General features: G+C 45.8%; 1 protein-coding gene across 6 annotated transcripts in view; it reads right to left on the bottom strand.

Moving 5' to 3' along the window:
* Window positions 1-19,855: 19,855 nt before the first annotated feature.
* The window catches only part of GNB1 (G protein subunit beta 1), a 40,548-nt gene continuing 37,439 nt past the window's right edge, over window positions 19,856-22,964 (bottom strand). For 4 of the 6 annotated variants that reach the window (XM_064171933.1, XM_064171936.1, XM_064171935.1 and 1 more), the window contains 2 exons: window positions 22,262-22,373; window positions 21,785-21,873 (listed from right to left, as the gene is read on the bottom strand). In XM_064171933.1, the coding sequence (XP_064028003.1) occupies window positions 22,267-22,373 (107 nt within the window). In that variant the 3' untranslated portion in view covers window positions 21,785-21,873; window positions 22,262-22,266. The other 2 variants (XM_064171937.1, XM_064171938.1) reach the window with 2 other exon arrangements.

The raw sequence follows: 22,964 nt of genomic DNA, 5'->3' as shown, positions 1-22,964 counted from the left end.
ATTGCATTTTCAACCAATGCTACTTTAATGAGATCAGAGACTCACAAGTAGCTCACTGGGATGTCTATCAGGATAAACCCACAAAGTGAGACCAAGTTACACCATTGTAAATGTGGCAATTTAAGAGGGTTTTTTTTTGTTCTCTTCTTCCTCCTTGATGAAGAAATTTATGTTCTCAGAAAACTGGGGAGCTGCTAAGAAGTGACAGTCAGTAAGTGATGAGAGAAATTAAAATGAGGAAGCAGTTGCTTCCATATGGGGAAATACCACTGGCAGTGTTACACCACCTTGTATAAAGTGCAGAACTTTGAGTCAAAATTTCCTCTTCAGTTCTCCTCCCAGACATCAAGAGCCCACCTAGCAAACTAAACACAGTTCTCTGAAGTTAATGATACTTTACAGGCTCACAGGATGTCAGGGGTTGGAAGAGAGCATCAAGTCCTATCCCCCTGCCAGAGCAGGACCATACAGTCTAACTCAGGTCACACAGGAACACATCCAGACAGGTCTTGAAAGGCTCCAGAGAAGGAGACTCCACAACCTCTCTGGGGAGCCTGTGCCAGGGCTCTGTGACCCTTACAGTCAAGCAGTTCCCCTTTGTGTTGAGGTGGAACCTCCTGTGCTGCAGCTTAGTTTGGAGACTGAAAAGTGCTGAAAGAGATAAAACCAGGATGGCAGACAACACAGGATGGCAATAGAAACCACCAACTACAAAAGCTAACCAACTAACTTTCATTTGAGTTGGCTCTTGGGATGCCTTTTTATTTTCCACATTAATGAAAGTAATAAATCAGCACTGGAACCACTTTGCCCAAGAACCTCTTGTTGGCTGCTAAAACCCCAATCCTTTCCAAGTGGCAGGGTTTTTCCCACGCGTGGCAGCTTCACGGAGTTGCTCGACGTTTTGTAAGAGGCATGAACTCTGCACCACGCTGAGCACTTAACCTCATTAATTGGTGGAGATAAGGCTGCTAATCAGCTGAGCCGATCCTATTTATAAAAGGGCTACAGTTACAACAGCCGCTCTGAGCTGCCCAGACTCAGCAGCGACCTTGGGAGCTCTGCATGTAACAGACTGCTAACACCTCATCCCTCCTCTACAGGCACAGGAGAGTTCTGCCACTTTGGAGCCCTTACACCAGGACCTCTCTAACACCATTCTAACCTTGATCGTGCTTCCTTTCTCCCAGGGAACACAGAGGGGACAAATAAAGAGAAACTGCTGTTAACTCTGACAAATAAGCATAGCAACACCCTTCTTTGGTCTTCAAGGCTCTCATCTCTGTCAAATACACTTGGCTGGCTTTAGATTGACCAAAAAACGTTCACAAAACTGCAGCTGCTTCATTGCCTAATTGCAGAAGCCTGCTGCCTGGTACTGAGAGGCTCTGTTCAGTGTCCACCTGCTACCTTCAGCAGAAGGTATTGCCACTGAGCTAGGAAACGGATTGTCTCTCTTAGCGCCAAACAGGGTTGAAGAGCCTAGCCCTTGCTTCTCAAACTTCATTTCAAACAGCCTCTGATGACTCAGAGTTCCCGAGGGATCAAGAGAAGTAAAAATGTAGCACCACATTTAAATTCAGATGAAAGGGGGCACATGAGTGTGAGGAATAAGGGGCACAGACCAGGCTGACGTAAAGGCAGAGCAATGCATGTGGCAGCATTGCATGCATCGTTCTGGCTGATTACAAACACCCCCAATCGTTATGTAAAGGCCATTATCCCAATTTTAACGACTGAACTACAGTAATTGACTTGCACAAGGGTTAGCAGATCTGGCACAGCTAAGATAAGCAATCAGGGACACTGGCGGGCAGCCCCACACTCAATCCACTTGACCACGCAGATCATCTTTGGTAAGGTCAGAAGAGGATTGAGAGGTGTTGGCAGCCAGTAAAGAAATGTTAGGTAACAGGGAGAGACTTTGGAAAAACCCATCGTGTGAAGAGTAGCAGCAAAACAGGCACAGGACTTGCCTCCTGTCTCACAGCAGGATGTAGACAAGAGACAGAGCTATGAAGAATCACAGAACCATGCAGGCTGGCAAAGCCCCTCAGGAGCACCAAGCCCAACCTAGAACCCTACAAGACTCACCTCAAACCATAGCCTCAAGCACCACATCCAAACGACCTTTAAACACATCCAGGGTGGGTGACTCCACCACCTCCCTGGGCAGCTCATTCCAGTCCCTGACCACTTTCTCTGTGAAGAACTTTTTCCCAATGTCCAATCTGAACCTCCCCAGCCTCAGCTTGAGGCCATTCCCCCTTGTTCTGTCTCCAGTTACCTGTGAGCAGAGCCCAGCAGCAGCCTCCCCACAATGTCCCTTCAGGCAGTTGTACACAGCAATGAAGTCTGCCCTCAGCCTCCTCTTTTTTAAACTAAACAGCTCCAGCTCCCTCAGTCATTGCTTATAAGAGTTATTCTAACGGCTTGAGGTGTCTGGGAAGGTGTTCCTGGCTCTCCCTACATGACTAATGCACTCTGTTTTTTTCTGCTTTCAAAACAGATAAAACCAATTACTTCCCTCTATCAATCTTGTCATGACTCTGATCTCACTAATACAGGAAGTGCAGTCCATACTTTATGATTTCCAGCTGCCACTCCAATGTAAATAAGAATTAAACCCCAGCTCTACTGATGCCACCATTTGACTCTTCCAGGGAAACCTGGTGATTCTTTTGGGGAGCTCTGGATTCACAGGAGACCTCAATTCTTTTTAGGGAAGCAGCTGGATCAGTTGGAAAATTCATTACCTGGAAAACTGAAAAGTTTCAGGTTGCTTCACTTTCCCTGCAGAAGACAGAAAAAGGGAGTTGACAGACAAGCACACTCCTGCAGCACTCAATTTCAAGTCCAGTTATAATCTAGAGGGATCCTGAAGGATCCCTCTGAAGTCAAACAACCCTTGAGACCTTTACTAAGCTCAACTTCCACATTGGCAAAGCCTTTGTTGTCCACAATTCCAAAGGGAGAGGCTGAAAGGCAACAACTTCTCTCTGTTTTCTCTTAACCTCACCCTGACTATTTGGGAAGGTCTGGCCAATGGCAGTTGCTGACTGTCCCCAAACCAACAGTGCTTGCTGGCCTGATGGAATTCCACCTCTCAGTATTCCAAGGAAGCTGGCTTATTTGTACCACCCAGGCTACCATCAGAACACACCCCAGCACCCTAACAGACAGCTAAAGGTACTGAAATGGCAACTTCAGCTAGCAGGAAAGATACTGAAATGGCCACTTCAGCTACCAGTTGGCTCTTGATAGCAGAAGCAGCTGGTTGTTCTGGGGCCTTTACTTGCCAGAAGCCACCCAAATAAGATAAACACCTTCTTGTAGCAATGGAGGAAGTTGAGTCACAAGCTTTCATAACTGCCCAAACTTTGAAAACACTCTGTTGAACAGCAGCAAAGGAACCGACCAAGATGGTGCCTTTACATTCAATTCCTCTTTGTTCTTGTGTATCATCAGTGACACTGACATCTGGAGACAGTTATGCAGCTGGGGAATGATTTTAAATAGCAAGAGGCAGAAGTTCAAGAGGTGGCATGAAGGGTAGAAAGGCCAAACCCTGTTGTTGTCACTAGCAAGTGAACAAACTTCAGCCACAGGCTTTTCTGGCTCAGGGGCTGTACAGGTATGAGATGCAGCTGGAAGATTCATTCTTAGGTCTGGTTCACCACAATAAAACCATATCACACACCAGCTGATTACACTAAGTACCAAGCAGTCAGATAACTCAGAATTTCTGTTCTGGAAGTCAATAGGGAAACGATTTGCAGTTTAGTTACCAAGAAAAATTTCCTTGCAGCCCTAAGACACTACAACTGTAAGCCCATGAGCCTTGCTGCCCAAAATTAATGAAGGTATTGGTAGCTTCTCACCACATGGCTCTAAAGCCCTTGGGAGTACTTGCTCCTCTTACCAGGCAGAGAGCATTGCACTAAACACTCTTAAAAGCCTCCAAATCAACAGTGCCTTCATCTCAAAATCTACTCTTTCTCTGTTCTTTTCCCTTGCAATTGAGGCTCTTGGTTCCTTTGTTTTGTGCTGTCCTATCTGGTTATCTGCTGGCACAAGAAAAAAATACTAACCAGGGACTTGGTAATTTATAATATCTTGGTTGTGTTTTGGTTTATTTTGCTGTCGGTAAACCTGAAGTCTTGATGGATTTAAAATAAAAGCGTCTGGATCTTGATTTGCTCCCCTGATTTGAGGGTCATATGGAGCCAGCTCGCTTTTAACCGAGAGGAGAGGCAGACAATGCCAACACAACCTGGACTTGAAGGAATAAATGCATTGGGGGGGGGGGGGGATCTATACAAAGGAAAAACTTAAATAGAGCTGTGAAAAGAGAATGATAAAACCAGGTGATGTTATCAGTACAACACACCTGCAGTCTGGAATCCAAACGCTCCAGTGTGAGATAGAATTAATTCTGAGGGTAAGCCTTAGATCACACCCTTTAAACTGTCAAAAACACAACTGCAAAGAGCCTCCTCTCTGCCAGCTCCTGGCTGATTTGCATGAGAATTCTCTGTACCCCAGCATTATTAACATCCTTCTTTTCATGCATTCAACTCCCTTGTATTTTGCAGATGCTCAGATCACAGATGCATTTGAAAACCTACCCATTCAAAAACCTTTGTTCTAGGTTTCAAGAGGGCCACAGAAAGGTGATGTAGATATCCTTTTCCTTTGCACAAAGGGAAATATACCTCCCAAACAGGCCTGTGAAAAGAGCAGCCAGCTCTGTAGTTAGATGATTCTTTCCATCAGAGAAAAGAACAAGGTAATATTTCAGACAAAAGAATCAGACACTGGAGAGATCTGCACCTGCACTTACAATAGCTTGGGCAAAACCACTCCTCCTGCCACCTCCGACAGAAGGTTTAGAGGGACTCTGGGCCCCACTCAAAGCCAACCCTTCACTACAATCTTTGCACTAGGAAAAGTACCAGAAAGCAGCACTGGTTTGTGCTGGTAGAACTGCCTTGTTCTCATCGTTACTAGCTACACGTAGGCACCAGTTTACCTTCCCTCTTTAGTCATGGATGGTTTCCCTAATTCAGTGGCCAGGCAGCTACTGAAAAACCCAAAACTCACATCCATGCAGATTGCCATCTCCCACCAGACCTCTGTACCATTCCCCCCCTCCAATCTCTTCCTTAAAGCCTCTTTAACCCTAAGAGATACATTTTCCTCTCCGGTGTTTGCTGGTTTCTTCCTCTCCTGCTGGAGAACAAACTTTGCAGCACTTCCAGCCGTGGGAGTGCTCCCCAGGAGCTGCCCAAGCTTCCCAGAAAGCGTGGCTGATCCTGAATCATGCTTTCATTTCCTGTTTTGCCTCTCTGCTGTGAGACAGCAGCTTAGTTATTCAGGAAACAGTGCAGTAACCAAGTCAGCAATGTAATGTTTATAGGTCCATTAATGAACAACTCCTATTCATAGGAAAACAGCACTTGGTGATACATGGACAGGGACACTGAGGCACTCTTGGCGAGTTTGCCAATCACCCCAAAGTGTGTGGTGCAGTAGACAGGCTGGAGGGCAGGGATCCATCCAGAGGGACCTTGACAGACTGGAGAGGTGGGCACAAGCCAGCCTCAGGAAGTTCAACAAGACCAAGTGCAAGGTCCTGCAGCTCAGTCGAGGCAATCCCAAGCATCAATATAGGCTGGGCAGTGCCTGGCTTGAGAGCAGCCCTAAGGAGAGGGACTTGGGAGTGCTGGTGGATGAGAAGCTCAATATGAGCTGTCAGTGTGCTCTGGCAGCCCAGAGAGCAACCAGAGCCTGGGCTGCAGCCAAGAGCAGTGTGGGCAGCAGGACAAGAGAAATTATTCTCCCCCTCTACTCCACACTGCTGAGACCCCAGCTGGAGTACTGCATCCAGACCTGGAGCCCCTGGGAGAAGAGGGCTATGGATGTGCTGGAAGGTGTCCAGAGAAGGGCCACGGGGATGAGCCTCTAGAGAGCTGGAGCTGCTCTGCTGCGAGGAGAGACTGAGGGAGTTTGGGCTGTGCAGTCTGGAGATGACCTTACTGTGGCCTTTCAGTATCTTAATGGGGCTACAAGAAAGCTGGGGAGGGACTTTTTAGGCTGTCAGGTGGTGATAGGACTTGGGGGAATGAAACAAAGCAGGAAATGGGGAGATTCAGAATGGATGTTAGGAAGAATTTCTTCAGCATGAGGGTGGTGAGAGCCTGGAATTAGTTGCCCAGGGAGCTGGTTTAGGCTCCATCCCTAAAGGTGTTTAAGGCCAGGCTGGATGAGGCTGTGGGCAGCCTGATCTCGGGTAGGTTGTCCCTGCCCATGGCAGGGGAGTTGGCACTGGATGATTCTTGTGGTCCCTCCCAACCCTGACTGATGGTATGATTCTATGATACCTAAAGAGGTCAGGCATGCCTCTGCCCCAAGGCAGGATCCATTTTATCCATGTCATGCACCAAAACTGTCATTACAGGACACTAATGGTCAAAACAGTGCAACACCCTAAGGATACACATTTCAGTACTGCTTCTATTACGTTCATAAGCTTTTTCCAGTGCAACACATCCTTGCCTTGCACATTGTACTCCACATTATCAACTCAAAGCAAAAGTCTAAAGATTTTACTCCCATCTTTTGCGAGCTTAGTTTTAAAGCAACTGATTATTTGCTAAAAGACTTCAAACATAGAAGTATTTGAAAGACAGGAGAGATTCTGAGGTTGATAGTTCCCTTCTTCAAACCTCTGCAGCAACAGCTTTTAGCCAGCTTGGCTTGTCATGTAGAACTTCCTTGGGCACAAGAATTGTGTCAGTTACAATGTCCACAGCAGAATGTGAAGGCTTGGGCTGAGTAAGTGCAATGCTGCCAGCCTGTAAGTATGGCTGTGACTGTTTCCCCTTCCACTGAGCCTGTCTGTATGGGTGAATGCAGCACACTACAAGCATCTCTGTAACCCTGCACACGTTTGCTTGCTACTGATTCTCAGTCTGTACCTGGTTGTGAGTTTTCCTGTGGCTTCCAGTACAGGAACTCCTGCAGCCTGCAGTCGCCTCCCAGGGCCTGTCAGATGTTTCACAGGCTGGAGCAATGACATCGCGTTGGGTTCTGTGGTGTAGCACTGTCACTTCGAGACAGAAGCAGCGATGACCTCCCTGCCCCCAAGGCAGGGGTACCCAAACACGTCTGTCACACAGGTAGTGGCAGAAGGTGCAGTTGTGGGGAGGCTGCTGCTGGGCTCTTCTCACAAGTAATTGGAGACAGAACAGGGGGAATGGCCTCAAGCTGAGGCTGGGGAGATTCAGATTGGACGTTAAGAAGAAGTTTGTCGCAGAGAGAGGGGTGGAGCACTGGAATGAGCTGCCCAGGGAGGTGGTGGCGTCACCCACCCTGGATGCGTTTAAGGGACGTTTGGATGTGGTGCTCGGGGATGCGGTTTAGGTGAATCTTGTAGAGCAGGGTCATAGGTTGGGCTGGGTGATCCTGAGGGCCTTTGCCAGCCTGGATGTTTCTGTGAGTCTGTAATTGCTGCTGCTCCTATCACACCACCAACACCCTGCTCCAACCCCAGGAGCACCAAAAGCTAGCAAGCAGCAAACAGCTGCGGCAAGAACTGCAGCAGTGCCCTCTAGTGCTGATGAGATGCTGCGAAGCTCTTAACTGAACTTTCTAACCAAGCTCTAAAGGTTCAAGGGTTCGAGCACAGAAGATTAACTTTTAAACTAAGCTCATAACACTGCTCCCGCAAGCCTTGTGATGGCAGCCAGATCCAACTCACTTTTGTGTCTCTCCCAGGCAGTTCCCTGCAAGCAACTTTGAGAAGCCCAGCCTGGGACATGCGAAAGGTTGGCTTTGCTATTCCCTTACAACAGTGGCTGTAAAGATTGAGGGTACAGAAGAATTGGCATCTCCTCATGATACTTCATGTCTGTAAGTGAATGCAGACGATTGAGGGAAGATGCCATGAAGATGCTCAGAGGGCTGGAACACCTCTCCTCCATGGACAGGCTATGAGAGTTGGGCCTCTTCAGCCTGAAGAAAAGGCTTTGAGGAGACCTTGGAGTAGCCTTCCAGTATCTGAAGGGAGCTACAGGAGGGCTGAGGAGGGACTATTGACAAGGTATTGTAATGACAGGGTGGGGAGTAATGGGTTTGAACTGGCAGAGGGGAGATTGAAACTGTATATTAGGAAGAAGTTCTTTACAATGAGGGTGGTGAGACACTGGCACAGGTTGCCTAGGGAGGTTGTGGAGCACAGAAGCACCCAATGTGATCAAAGATCACATTCTGTGCTTCTGTGCTCCACAACCTCCCTGGAGGTGTTCAAGGCCAGGCTGGATGAGGCCTTGAGTGACCTTTTCTAGTGGGAGCTGTCCTTGTCTAATGCAGGAGGCTGGAACTGGCTGAGCTTTGAAATCCTTTCAAACCTAAACCATTTTATGATTCTATGCCATGGTGTCCAAGAGACAGAAGGATGTAGCAAGATTTTGTATTGCAGGCTTCACAAACGAGTTTTGTAACAGCCTTCTCTGCCCACAGCAGCTATATACCCCCCCAGACCACTATGAAATAGAAGTCTCTGCAGCGGGGCATAATCCCTGCTATCAATAATGCATTTGGATAAATGATGCTGGCCTGACTGTTTGCTTAATATCCTTCTTCAAAGTGGTATCTTACCAGGCACTTCAACCTACTGCACACACCAGGAAGCCACAAGCAACTAGTGGATTCCCAGTGAAGTTTGTGCAGTTGCATTCCTATTAAAGTGAAAAATCCTGTCCCACACTTGAAGACTTTGTTCACAGGCTTCTGGCTTATATTTCTCAGAATAAAATCATATGATCTACTGAAGTGAACAGGAGGCTCAGGGCAGAGCTCATTGCTGTCTCCAACTATCTGAAGAGAGGCTGTAGCCAGGTGGGGCTGGTCTCTTCTCCCAGGCACCCAGCAACAGAACAAGATGACAGAGTCTCAAGCTGTGCCAGGGGAGATCTAGGATGCTAGGAGGAAGATGTTGGCAGAGAAAGTGATTGGCATTGGAATGGGCTGCCCAGGGAGGTGGTAGAGTCACTGTCCCTGGAGGTGTTCATGCAAAGCCTGGCTGGGGCACTTAGTGCCATGGTCTGGTTGATTGGCCAGGGCTGGGTGCTAGGTTGGGCTGGCTGAGCTTGGAGCTCTCTTCCAACCTGGTTGATTCTATGATCTTTGGCAATATGAAGACTCCTAACAGCTGAACTTACTAAACTTACATGTAAGTCTGTTTCCCTTTTTGTGTGTCAGCAGTTTATCACATCTGCAGTGTTTTTGTGGGATCCTCTTGGAAGCTGTCAGCCCCTCTGGTCCTGACAAGTGGCAAGAGCCTGTTGTGGCTAAAAGAGGGTTCACCTCTCTCCAGGGAGGTAGGGGTCTGTGCAGATCAAACCCCATCAGGAAAAGTAAGAGGAAAAAAGCTGACAAGGATCAAGGTTAGAATGGTTAAGAAAGAGCAACCCAAACCACTCTATGATTGATAAGCCCATGAAAGGCTTATAGAAGCTCCAGAGAAGCTTCACTCTGCAGGGTTGGGGTCAGTTGGTTGGCCTGGATGTGGTGCTTGGGGATATGGTTTAGGGTGAAGCCTGTAGAGTAGGTGTATCAGTTGAGCTTGGTGATTCTGAGGGGCTTTTCCAACCTGGATGTCTCTGTACCAGAGGGTGAGTAGAGTAGAGAGTGGAAGAAGGACCAAGTTTCAGAGATCTGTTGAGCTGTCTTCTCTCAGACTGCCAGGTGTGAAGGACAGGTTTGGAGGAGAACACAAGCTCCTTTTGGAACAGTATTTTTATAATCTGTGGAGTGTAAGAGAAAAAACAAGAAGGTAGGATGTGTGCAGGGGTGAACCACAGGAACAGGTACAGCACAATCCCAGCTGCCCTACGCTCTGTGCCATCACTGCCATGTTAGAGGCATTTCCAAGATGCTCACCACAACAGAGCTAGGCCTACTTTTGGTGCTTCATCTACAAGGTCTTACTCGTGCAAAGCAGTGTAGAGCACTCCAGGGCAGGTTCCCAGCCTGAAGTGGGCATGGACAGCAGGTGGCAGCAGAAGCTGCAGCCTGGTATCTCCAAGCCGGTGGGCACGGTGGAGTCAGTGCAATGCCAACGGCTGTGCCACGTAGTGCAGAGTGGACTGAGCCTACTTCTCATGCTGAGCGTTGAAGATGCCTTGTCAAAAGATCCTATGGAGCCAGATCATCCCACAGCTATAGCCATTTGCAAGGTCATGTATTCAGTGTGTGTGCAGGCAGAAGTGTGCCAGGACCTGGGGTTGCTGGCAAAGGAGCTGAAGATGAGGCCCAGGTGGCCAAGAGAGCCAATGGCATCCTGGGCTGGCTCAGGAGCAGTGTGGGCAGCAGGACAAGGGAGCTTCTTGTGCCCCTGTGCTCAGCACCTTGAGTGCTGTGTCCAGTTCTGGGCTCCTCAGTTCAAGAGAGATGTTGAGGTGCTGGAAGGTGTTTGGAGAAGGGCAGCAAGGCTGGGGGGGGCCTGGAGCACAGCCCTGTGAGGAGAGGCTGAGGGAGCTGGGGGGGTGCAGCCTGCAGCAGAGGAGGCTCAGGGCAGAGCTCATTGATGTCTACAACTACCTGCAGGGAGGCTGTAGGCAGGTGGGGTTGGGCTCTGCTGCCAGGCAGCCAGCAACAGAACAAGAGGACACAGCCTCAAGCTGTGCCAGGGGAGGTTCAGGCTGGATGTTAGGAGGAAGTTGTTGGCAGAAAGAGTGATTGGCATTGGAATGGGCTGCCCAGGGAGGTGGTGGATTCACCATCCCTGGAAGTGTTGAAGCCAAGGCTGGCTGGGGCACTTAGTGCCATGGTCTGATTGATTGGAGAGGGCTGGGTGCTAGGTTGGGCTGGATGATCTCGGAGCTCTCTTCCAACCTGTCTGATTCTATGATTTTATTTTACCTGACCTTGCCTCATGTTCCTCATATCCAAACTGCTATTTTCTCCAGATCTTAAACACAGTCCCTGTGTTATTAAATCACAAGAACATAATCTTTTTTAGCAGATAAGAGTTTAAATTTTAGCTCTATTTTAATACACATCCATAAAATCAAGGCCTGCTCCCCCCTAGTCTTCACCTATGGCAACACAACACATAGAGATGCTTGCTGCTTTGGCAGTTACATCAGCAGTGTGAAGCTACAGCAGGAGCAAGATTTAACAGTACTGGGTTCTGCCTACAAAGTGAAAGGAATCAAAAGTTCATAGCTAAAAAGCTTGTAATGAACTTTCCCTTACATCTCTTCAGTTTCTTTTCAGAAGGAAGTCCATGCACCTTCTGTCAAACAGCACAATGAACCCAAAATGTCAGAGGCCAGCAGAAGTGACCAGAAATCAAACTGCATAGATAAAATTAACATGAGTTAATTACACAGCTATGACTGTGAGGTCAGAAATCAGACCCCACATGTCCTACAAGCCCAGAAGGAGCAGTGTTTGATGTTCACCTATGGTGTAAGCTTCAACTCCCAGCAGTTGAAAAGTCTGTACCTGAGCATTCATGGAAGCAAAGCTCCTAAATACTGCAAGAATTAGTTCATAATCCATCAGGATCATCAGTTTTGAGTTCAGTCAGCAACAGTGCAGGTAGCTATTCTAAACAGGGCAGGATACACATCAGAACAACTTGGAGACTGTTTCATCAATGGATCCTAAATAGCACTGGAGTCAGGAGGAAAGCTGCTGGCTTTGTGACATGGGAAAAGGAGGGGAGAGAGGGGGAGAAGGAAAGATCCAAGTAACTTTCAGATGTGATGCAGCTGCCCACTTTTGTTCAACTTTTCAAAGAGCCCAGACAATGATGTTATGGTCTGGTCTTCCTCCACACTGCAAGGCGCTAAAGCCTCCAAACAATAAGGGAGAACAGCAGCAGGGCTATCACCCCAGCAGGAGCAACAGGCTCACAAATCCCCTTGACATGATTGCAGAGGATGTTCCATGAAAAACTCAGCCAAACACAACTCCCAGGATGATCCTTCTCTACCAAACTGTAAAATTAGGAATATTTCTGCTTTCTCTGGCTTTCACTCAAATGTTTTACAGTTGACATTTCCTCCAACAATAAGAGAACATCATGCTAATCCCACCCTGCTCTTGTGGCCATCATCTGCTGCTGCTCACTAGAGTGATTCTGCACGGTGAAAATGGTGGCAACTGCCAAGATTCATCAGGCTGAGCAAGCAGATGTCAGCCAGGAAGAGCCGTGGTAAAGGAGTGCTCTTCTCACTCAGCAGAGAGCTGCAGCTCAGGGAGCCAGCCTGTGTTGCAGCTCTGCCATTACATGACAAGGGTAAATGCAGGCACCTCCATGCCACAGGCTCCTGGTGTACAAAATGGAGGGAAGCCTGGGCACAGAGCTGTGAAGAAACCTGCTGGGAGGTTTTTGCATGCTTAGCTGGGGAAACATATGCAGGCATTGCCTGATCGAGTTGACAAAGCAGTTCCAAAAGGCCCATGCAGGTTTGGCAGGGGATTTCTTGATTTCTTAACTGCTGCAAGTGGTTCAGATAAAGAGGCTTCTTTGGAGTCATGCTGCTGCAATGTAGCTGCAAAAGGAAGCTGCACTATCTGCTATTGCCCCTGCCGTGGCCTGACATTCAAAGTGTAAAGAGCAAAGCATCAGAAACAGCACACAGACAAGGGAAACCATCCAGGGGCAACAGCAGGACAGAAGGGGTTTGAAGTTCTCAGCACCTTAACTGCACATCTTCCACCCAGTGTGCACCACCAGCAGTAACTGATGATGCTGGCTGAAGTGCAAAGGGCTGACAGGACAACCTGGAATCTAAGGGTGAGGGGAACACAACCACCACTTCATACAACAGCCCTGAGAGATTTCATTTTCTATCTGCCCAGGAGCAGCCAGCCCCGCTCACCAGGGCTCCACGACTCAGCAAGGGACTTTCCCTTTCACCAGGACCAGAGCTGAGGCCAGAAGGCTGCCTGGCTGCCATCTGGTATTTCTGGTTAAGCTACTCTTTGCATGCAGAGCTGTGACAAGCTCCAAAGAACATGAACGATCCTCTCGCTTATGAAAGCTGAACCTTCCATTCCGATAAGCTGTTTCTTGAAGTCTATCTGTAATTGCTCCATTTCCTGTCACCATGCCTGATGCTATCACTTGATTGAAATATAAGCTGCAGGAGGAGGAAGAGAGAACTGCTCAACAGGATCAGTTTTTAATTCCAGCATTACTCTTCAGAACCAACCCTGACACCAGCCTGGCCAATGTACCTTGCTCATCTTCCTCCACACCAAATGCTCCTCAGCCTTCCTTCATAATTCAGTCATGCCTCATACCCTGGGCAGCTCTTTCACATCACTTACCAGCACCAACCTGGGACAAGATTTGACAAGATTCTCAGAATTCCTTGAGTTGAACACATGTCTGATGCAAGCAGGAGATGAAATATAGAATTGTTCAATTAAGTGATGCAGTCATCCTTGGAAAAGCTCCCAGATCTCTCATTAGTGCAAACTGGTGTCCATCACTCCCAGAACGGTCACTCCTTGAATACTTATTGTTCATTCAAGAGCTCAGATCCTCACTGGACAGGGGGAAGAAAGAAAAAGCCCACCAAACACAAACCAAGAAAGCATATTGCAAACGTTTTTGTTTGCCACAGGAAGGCAGAAATAACCTGTGTACTGTAAGCTACACCTAGACTTCATCCACTGCTTAGTGCCCTCTGGACACTAACACAGTGTCCTAAGCACCTTCAGCACCCAAAAGAACACAGTGCAAAAAGTCCTTGCAGTTCTAAAGCTTGAGTGACTTAAACATCAGATGTTGTCTACCATTCACTCTAAATCCTGTCCCTGCTCTTCCTGCTTCAGGGAGCCAAGGAGCAAACATGAGTATTCCCTCTGGACCTTGTTTCAGTTTTGCTTATAATATCTCAGAAGGTAAATGACTAAAAAAAGATAAGGAACTAAGGTGAAAAATCAATGGAAGTTTAGATAACTATATGCAGCTCCACATTATTACAGCATGACTCACTCTGTCAAGCAGCAGGCAGCAGAGAAAAGGATCTGCTGCTGCCTACTTGCACTTCACTCAACATGAATCCTCATTTTTGCAAGAGACAAAACCTAACTGTTAGGATTTTGTAGATCTGGAAATAAGTTGCTTTTGTAAACAAGGGCTCAGAAAGTATGTGATGGGTCTACCAGATCCAAGAATACTACAGATGCTAGCACTGCTCCTATCCCCTGCAGACTGGCACGTCACTGCACTGCTGGACAGCATTAGTCTGAGCATAGCATCAGCACCCTGTCAATCAAAAGCTCTTCATTAGCAACTCCAGCTCCCAGTTCCTCCTTAAAACAGAGGAGGAAAGCTAAAAAGAGCAAGCACTTTGGATTAGAGCTGTGACAGGGTGCATCAAAAATGTCGAGAGGGAGCTCAGAAAGACTGAGCGGGGGCAGAAAGAAGTGCCCCTGTACTCAACACTGCTCAGGCCACACCTCGAGTACCATGTCCAGTTCTGGGCCACTCAATTCAAGAGAGATGTTGAGGTGCTTGAACATGTCCAGAGAAGGGCAGCAAGGCTGGGGAGGGGGCTGGAGCACAGCCCTACCAGGACCAGCTGAAGGAGCTGGGGGTGTGCAGTCTGGAGAAGAGGAGGCTCAGGGCAGAGCTCATTGCTGTCTGCAGCTGCCTGCAGGGAGGCTGTAGCCAGGTGGGGTTGGGCTCTGCTGCCAGGCACCCAGTGACAGAAGAGGACGCAGCCTCACACTACACCAGGGCAGGTTTAGGCTGGATGTGAAAAGTTCATCACCAAGAGAGTGATTGGCATTGGAATGGGCTGCCCAGGGAGGTGGTGGGAGTCACCATCCCTGGAGGTGTTTAAAAGGAGGCTGCATGAGTCACTTACTGCATGGTTTAATTAATTAGAAGGTGTTGGGTGAAAGGTTGGACTGGATGATCTTGAAGGTCTTTTCCAACCTGATTAATTCTGATTCTGAATTACTGTGTCTCTTCATGATCCCCATCCATGATTTCCTAATTTAGAGCTGGATTTCAGGCTAACCCCCTACTCCACTTAGGCTGATTTTAACCTCTCCACCTCTGCCACCTGAAGATTTTACATAAAAAAAAAATAATCAGGAGTTCCTATAAGAATAAATACTAGAAAAAGCTGGAGTCTATATGGTGCAACCAGAACATCTTCAGCAGGCTCTGAAGATGCACAGGGGAAGGGTTGCACGTACCAGGAACAAAGACTGCAGGCAGGTTCAGCACAGGCTCTCACCCCTCTGCAGTGTGCTTTGTGCCAGCAGATGGAGCAGCGCTGCCTGCTCGCCTGCCTGCGCTCCGTGCCCAGCAGAGCTCAGCCTTTTCCAGCTTCAACACTTCCTTTTTTCACAGACTTTTTTTCCCCTCCCTTACCTATTTTGTCGTTTAAAAATCTGTTAGATCCCACTTCTCATTTTCCACTGCCAGCTGCACAGATGATTAGCTCGCAGGGTCAAGCACAGCTGACTGCACTAACCTAGAGCAAATGGCTTGTGAATAATTAAGAGGAGGAGATTCTCTTTGGTTTATTTTCTGACAAAATTCACTTGAGTTTAAGCCTGGAATCAATTGTGTTTCTAAAGGGTGATTTTTTAGCAGCCAGCTCTGCAAGGAGAGGCTCACCCAGCTTTTTATTCCCATTTCTATGGCTTGTTTTCCCCACACAAGTGACATACTGGGCAATTTCACAGCCAGTCTGTGCCACTCTCCCTTTCAAAACGTTCCTTGGAGGCTTTTTAGTATTGACACTTGAAGAAAAAGCTGAGTAGGCAGTTTCAGAATGATTCAACTTTGCCTTCCTTTAATGCCAATCTTCTGAATGGCCCAGATTATCAGAGGGGAGGTGCTCTAGAACACTGACTCCTGGTCTGGGAGCCTACAATCTGGCAATATGTGACAAGATTTTAGGAACTGCCATGGGAATGGGAGCTGAAGCTTTCCCTGCTTCCACTAAACCAATTTAACCCATCAGTGCTTCAGGAGGAACCTTCTCCTCAGTTTACATTTCAACACTCTTAAATTTGCACAGGTTGCAAACTAGAAGGCAGCTAAGTACAGATGCAAACGTGAGGCCCTGTGGTCAGGAGGCCAGAAACCTGCCAGTCATAGACCAGCCCCTGTCAGGAAACAGGAACTACAGATTGTCTGAACAGCATTTCCTGGAGAGATGGTTTAACGCAGGCAGTCAAGCCTGGGACAACATCCAGCCACAGCAGCACCCAGGCCTTCATTTTCTCAGCCCAAGTGACCAAGAGCCAGCTCATGGACTGGGGTTTAGCAGATCAGCTCTCACCACAACAGTAAGAAAAGCGCACGGCAACATCCAGCCATGGTTCAGGAGGCAGAGCAGGAGTTTTGTAACTCATCAGGTACACTGGACCAAAGTAGTAACATTTAAATCAGCATCTAACACTGCCAGGAAAAAGCACATCAGACAGGATGCAAGCAGCTGCCAGTCAGGATATGAGATGTCTGCAGCAGTCTTCATGTGACAGAGCCACTCAGCAGGGGTGACAAGGGAATGGGCTGAGCATGCCCTTTCAACAGTGATCTGAAAGCTGGTGTTTGTTCTTTTCAGCCTGTCTCATACAAGCCCAAACCAGAAGACAGAAGTAAAAATAATACATTTCTCACTTATCTCAGGTGAATTATGACATGGAACTGTTGGAGCAGGTCTAAAGAAGGCCATGAAGATGATCTGAGGGCTGCAGCATCTTCCCACTGGGGACAGGCTGAGTTAGGGCTGTTCAGCCTGGAGAAGAGAAGGCACCATAGAGACCTTGTAACACCTTCCAGTACTTGAAGTGAGCTACAGGAGAGCTGAAAAGGGACCTGTTAACAAGGCATTAAGTAACAGGATGAGGGGCAATGGCTTCAAAACTGGGAGAAGCTAAACTTAGATTAGATAGTAGGAGGAAATTCTGCCCCATGAGGGTGATGAGGCACTGGAACAGGTTGCTCAGACCAGTTGTGGAGGCTCCAACCCTGGAAACATTCAAACCTAGGTCTGGATGAGGCCTTAAGCAACCTGGGCTAGTGGGAGGTGTCCCTGCCATGGACTAAGGGATTAGAACTGGATGATCTTGAAGGTCCCTGCCAACCTAAACCGTTGTGTGTTAAATACACACTGAAATGTAATATTGCTAGACACTGACCAGCTCAGCTCCCACCCATCAAGTGGCTGAGATGTTGGAAGCAGAAGCAGGACTAGATGAAGAAAAACTGAACATTGCTACACAAAAATAGCCAGCTGCTGTTAGAACATGTTCATTACTTGCTTCTTTTATTCTTTCCCCTCAAATCTGAATTCATGGTTACACCTACACTAGAAGCAGCGTTAATCACAGTGCCACACAGGATCCTGATTTGTTTCACACCAAGGTACACGGAACTCAGCAAGGGTGACAGGTTTTGTTATTCTTTATTTACTCTGCCACTTCCCAGAACCCAGATCTTTCTATTTTTAGCTCTTAGAAAGCATGATTCAATCAGTAATTTCGAGTACGTTTCCCCGCTGATGCACGCCAGGGCACTTAATGGCCAGAAGTTTGAAGGCCCAACTCTGATCATCTCTTCTAGCAGCAGAAACTCCCATCTTTCATACATGGGATTCACCAAGAAATTAAAGGCCATGGGGGAGCACAGAAAACATGCTCATTAGAAGTTTTAAGTCTAGGTACTGAGTTTGAGACATCTGTTACCTTTTGCTTCGCTTGGCTCCTCCCCAGCTCTGTCAGAGGATCCCAATCCCATGAAGTCCATCCTATTACTTTGACAGCTTTCCAAGCCAGGATCAGGCAACTGTAACTTCTTCTCCTATCACTTCATCCACTCATTATCTAAATAGCTCAGATCCATTGGTCTTGTCCACTTTCCTCACCTAACATGCTTCACAAACACAACGTTTTGCTCCACCCTCCTTTACAAAGACCTCACTCCCCATCCTTTTGTACACTTAAAACACACTCAGGAGACCACGGGTGAGAAGCTGCCAGTGCTGCCACAAAGACCAAAGAAAGTCAAACCATCCTCACACATCAGTGTGCTCACTTTATGAAGCCTTGCTCTAGAAATTTGGCAGCAGCTTGCTGAAGCTTTTTTGGAATCTTTCAGCCAGAGTCTTTTCAAAGCCTACAGGAGGGTTGCTATAGGTAAAATTACAGAAACCATTTTGATCTGACTACTGATCCAAGCCCACTCTAAAATTAGAGGTATTCAAAACTCAAAATGCTTGGACTGAAATCAAAGCCAGAAGAGTTCAGTGCTTCACACTTTGCATCCCCATTTTTCTCAGTTGCAGGTCTCTGAACACCCAAGCAGACAGACAGATATTTAAAGCATATAGTTTAAAGCTCCAGATGTAACTAAAGCAGTCTGTAGTGAGAGGCATTTGCAACTGTTTGCATTTCACATAAACTGTAACTGCACATTAGTCTCCTGACACAAGAAGTTACTATCCTGGCAGGTGTTTTCTTGCCAGCAAAGGCACCCTCAACACGGGTAGGAAGCAGCAGTGTAACATATGGGCAGAGATTAAGGAAGGTAAAGCAGAGTGTGCCTGCATTGATTTTATTATTGACTAGACAAAGTCACCTATCAAAGATCCACTGGAATAAAAATATACCACGAGAGTGGAAAAAAACAGCCATACCATTTCAAACTGGAAGAGACTGAAGCTGAGTTCCCAGTTTTAAGCATTTCCAGCCCTGGGCTACTTACCAATATCCTGCAGTCCAAAAAGCCAAAGCTCCCAGTCGATGGCTGTTAGTTAAGTAATGTCACCATCATATTTTCCATACTCACATCTCTTAAAAACTTCTCCATCAAGGCTGAGAATTTCCATGTTTGGTATGAAACCAAGGCCATGGCACTAGAATTTCTCTTGGTTGATGTGAAAATCCACTCTTGTTTAGGTCAGAACAAGGGAAGAGATTCACCCACTGAAAATACAAACCAAAACCCTCCAGGGGACCAATACCAAGTTGTTAAATCAACTGCCTTTCAACACCTCATTTCAGGAATGGCTTCTGTGGCTATAAAACCCATCCTTATTTTTCTAGATGCTATTCTACCTTGTGGAGACTTTGTTCTTACTGAGCATTAAAATGACAACTACTTACCCTTCTCAGCACTTCTCAGTCCCTACAGTAAGGACGGCTAACAATGACAAGAGAGCTTATCTGGCCAGATCCTCAAGCTGTTCCACTCAATTCTTTCCCTATTAAAGGATACAAAAGTTTTAAAAGAAGTTACTAAACATTCCTGCTCTGATGTCCTACTTCAAGTGCTGCAGCCTTTTCTATGCCACAAAGCATTTTTGTGATGTATACCACATGAATCACACCAGCTCCTTTCCTTTGGAGCTAAGAGACCTGCCAGCAGGTTTTGATTAAACTCTTGAATAGCTCTAGCAATCAACCCAAGAAATGTCCATCTTCAATAGCTGAGAATGGAAGGAGGAAAATGCCTGCAGCCACTATGCTCCACGTGCTGGCCATCAGTGCCAGTGAATACTGCACATTTACACATCCACTTTTGGATACTGCTGGAGACACTTTCCAGTAACAAAACCCATGATGGTTTTTAGCTCATCTGGCAACTGGCCTTAAAACAAACCCCACATGCCTTCATATCAATACAGACCTTTCTAACACTGCCTAACCTGTCCAATTAACCACTGAAACTCCAAGCCTTTTTGCAACACTGAGCTTTGGGGGCAAAGTACCCTTCTCTTCTCTTTAATTCACAACTCAAATCCTGCCAGAAGCCGTTTTGTGGGTTGAACAATAAGCTGCAAACCAGATCAGTCAAAACTCATGTCAAACTGCTTTATTACATCTTAAATAACATTACATTTTAATATAGTATCTATCTTGCATCCAGCTTTCTTGAAGTACACTGACTTGAAAATTAAATACAAAAGGTGAAGAGGGATACAGGGCGTGGAGAAAGCTCTACAGAGTAGTTTCATGAAAGAGTAAGAGGGAATTCATCTTTTATGCCAAATCCAGGCCTAACGCACAATTACAGCACATTTTTGTACAGAATGTTGCAGAAAAAACAAAATGGAGAAAAGCTACTACTGCTGCTAGGAAGGAGCATTTCTGGATACAGTGAGAAGATAGGAAAGTTTAACAGAACAATCTGCTGTCCAAACACTGCTGCTTTTAACATTTTATTTGAAAAGAAAAGCCAGGAAAACCTGCTCGTTACAAAAATGACTCTGATCAGATGCAAAGGACTCATCCTTACAAGAGGAACAACTGGCTGTGAGGAACTGATTTCGTTTGGTTTATAAAGAAGATGGTCTTAAGGTTCCCTCCTCCCACACCCCAGAATCTTTTGACAGCGATTGTTTGAACAGGCTGTTTCTTTAAAAAAAAAACAAACACCAAACAAACCAAAACCCCAAAACAAACAAACAAAACCCAAAAAAAAAAAAACAACCAGAAAAAGAAAACCAAAAAGGAAAGAGAAAAAAAAAAACCAACAACAACCCAATAAAAAAAGTGACTTCTCACGCTACTCCAAAACGTGCATAGCTTGGTACTTGAGTTCTTCATAGATTTATGCACAGAGTAGCAACAATAAATGAATACAGCGACAATGGTTACAGTTTTTAAACAGGTTATTTCTCCAAAGAAAAAACATCGAAGGACTTAGTCCAATATGCACTTGTTTAGCATTTCTACAGCATGCGATTTCTAAGAGTAAACCCACCCAATATGGCAAACAATCAAAAAAAGGTTTATTTTTTTGTTTTCTGTTTTAACTTAGAAAGTTCAAGATCATTATTTTCAAAACATTGATTTGTACATCGTTTCATACACAAAGAATTGACTCGATACCCCAAGTGTAGGATAGGTCTCTTTTGAAAACAGAGATTCCTGGTTGTTGAGACTTAGAGGATAGTGTTAGGATATATAAACTGCCCTTTCAAGTGGACAAAACCAAAAGAGATTAAAAAAATCAGTGTGGTGAAAAAAAGTTGGGGGGGAGGGGGGGCAGGAGGGACCAAGGATTGCATTTGTTATCCATAAAAGGTGAAAGGATTCTTTAAACAAGCATTCATTACCTTTTACAGCATGTGCTTGGTTACCTTACTGCTTAACATTATCCTATATATGCCAAGTTTTGTGCAACAATTATCTGTGATACTAGAAAATAAACAGCCAAAAAAAAAAGGAGGGACTAAATTTACAGAGTTAACAACTCCCAGGTGCTCTGGGCTAGGACTCCCTTGTTTTGCTCAATTAAATACACAAAGAAATGTATTTCAAAAGGAAACTTGGAAAAGAAAAAAACCCTGCTAGAAACATGACTTTAAAATTTGCAAGTGTGTGAGCTACAAGTCCTTAACTTCGACTTGGAAACTACGGTGAAAAGCTAAACTGTTTCACAATTATGCTCAAGTTTATTTTCTGGTCATGCTTTTATGATAGTGTTTCATTTTTAAACTCTCAAGACAAAAAAAAAAGAGGAGGAGGAAAACAAAAAAAAAAAAAAAAGAAAAGAAAAAAAAAATTACACACCCACAAAACAAAAGGAACAACCACCAAAAAAATAAAAAGTAATGGTCCCAAAAGGAATGCACAATTTCATTTTGCTTACAACACAGAAATTCTTCTTGGAAAGGTAATTGTGCTCTTCATTTCAGCAACAGGAGACGGAAAAGATCTTGCCCTTTGAAGTTGGGGAGGATGGGGGTCCAAGTTAGTATGGTTGGATTGGATATGCTATCATCTTTTTGTTTTGTTTTGTTTTGTTTGTTTTGTTTGTTTAAATTTTCAACCGTTGGGAAACTTCTTCCAGTCATGGAGTCCGGCACTCTTCTGGCACACAGAAAGATTGATTAAGAGTTGCACTTGGATAAACTGTAATCAAGTTTCAAGCTTGGCTCTGGCTACCCACTGACGCATTTAGCCATTATCTCACCATTTTCAAGAACGCCATTTATTTACTAACTGGGGCTCAGAAGACTGTACAGTCATCCCTAGCAGGGAAATAAAACATGCCCAAAATAGTTCAGTGCAGAAATGGCATCGCATACATTAAACAAATAGCCGCCTGAAAAAACAAATGGATTGCTTCTTTGCGGTGACTTTCCTAATCTGAACTACAAGCTGGCAGCAGCAGCAGCAGCGAAACAGCGCTGCTCAGACCTGGGAGAAAGCGTTCTGCAGAGCAAGCACGGATGGCTTTAATGAGTTGGATACCTACCTACTTCAGTTCCAGATCTTGAGGAAGCTGTCCCATGACCCTGTTGCCACTGCCATACCATCGTCAGTCACACCTAAGCAACTGACACGGTTATCATGACCAGCAAGGACACCTATAAATAAGAACATACAACAAACATGCTACATTACAGGGATGATTTCAGCTTTCAGGTCACCAAACACCATGGCACAGGTGTTTGGACTGGTCAACCAACACATTCAAACATCTTGGGTGCAATTTTAAACTCATTTGGGGTTTTCTAAGCACAAACTTAAGATAGCTAACTGGCTGGATTCACAAAGGGGGTAAAATTCAGTGCTACTGTTCCTTGTCTGCTCCCCACATTGTGACCTTTACTGCTTTCCTCCCAGTTGTGCAACTACAGACCTGAAACTTCTGCTGACAATGTCACAGCAATAAGTGCCTAACCTTGCACTGCACAGATCTTAGGACTTCCTCTCCACGGTGATAAAGATCAGGTGGATTCTATGATTTTTATGTGCAAAATCAGAAGTTAAGCTGAATTACGTTATGAGCATTAAAGCACTTTCAATCTAATTTTGTCTTACCACATTTGCAAGCACTCATAAGACAAACTCCTACATACAATTTATTTGTCAATACAGAGATCTGCTACAATTCAATTATAGTGCTATTAAAAAAATAGAATCGAGACTGGAAACAGAAAAATGCAAGGAGCCAA

The sequence above is a fragment of the Pogoniulus pusillus genome, chromosome 36, assembly GCF_015220805.1.
Source record: "Pogoniulus pusillus isolate bPogPus1 chromosome 36, bPogPus1.pri, whole genome shotgun sequence".
Taxonomy (NCBI): Eukaryota; Metazoa; Chordata; class Aves; order Piciformes; family Lybiidae; genus Pogoniulus; species Pogoniulus pusillus.
The sequence above is the reverse complement of the archived record's forward strand: the minus strand, read 5'-3'. Positions and strand labels throughout refer to the sequence as shown.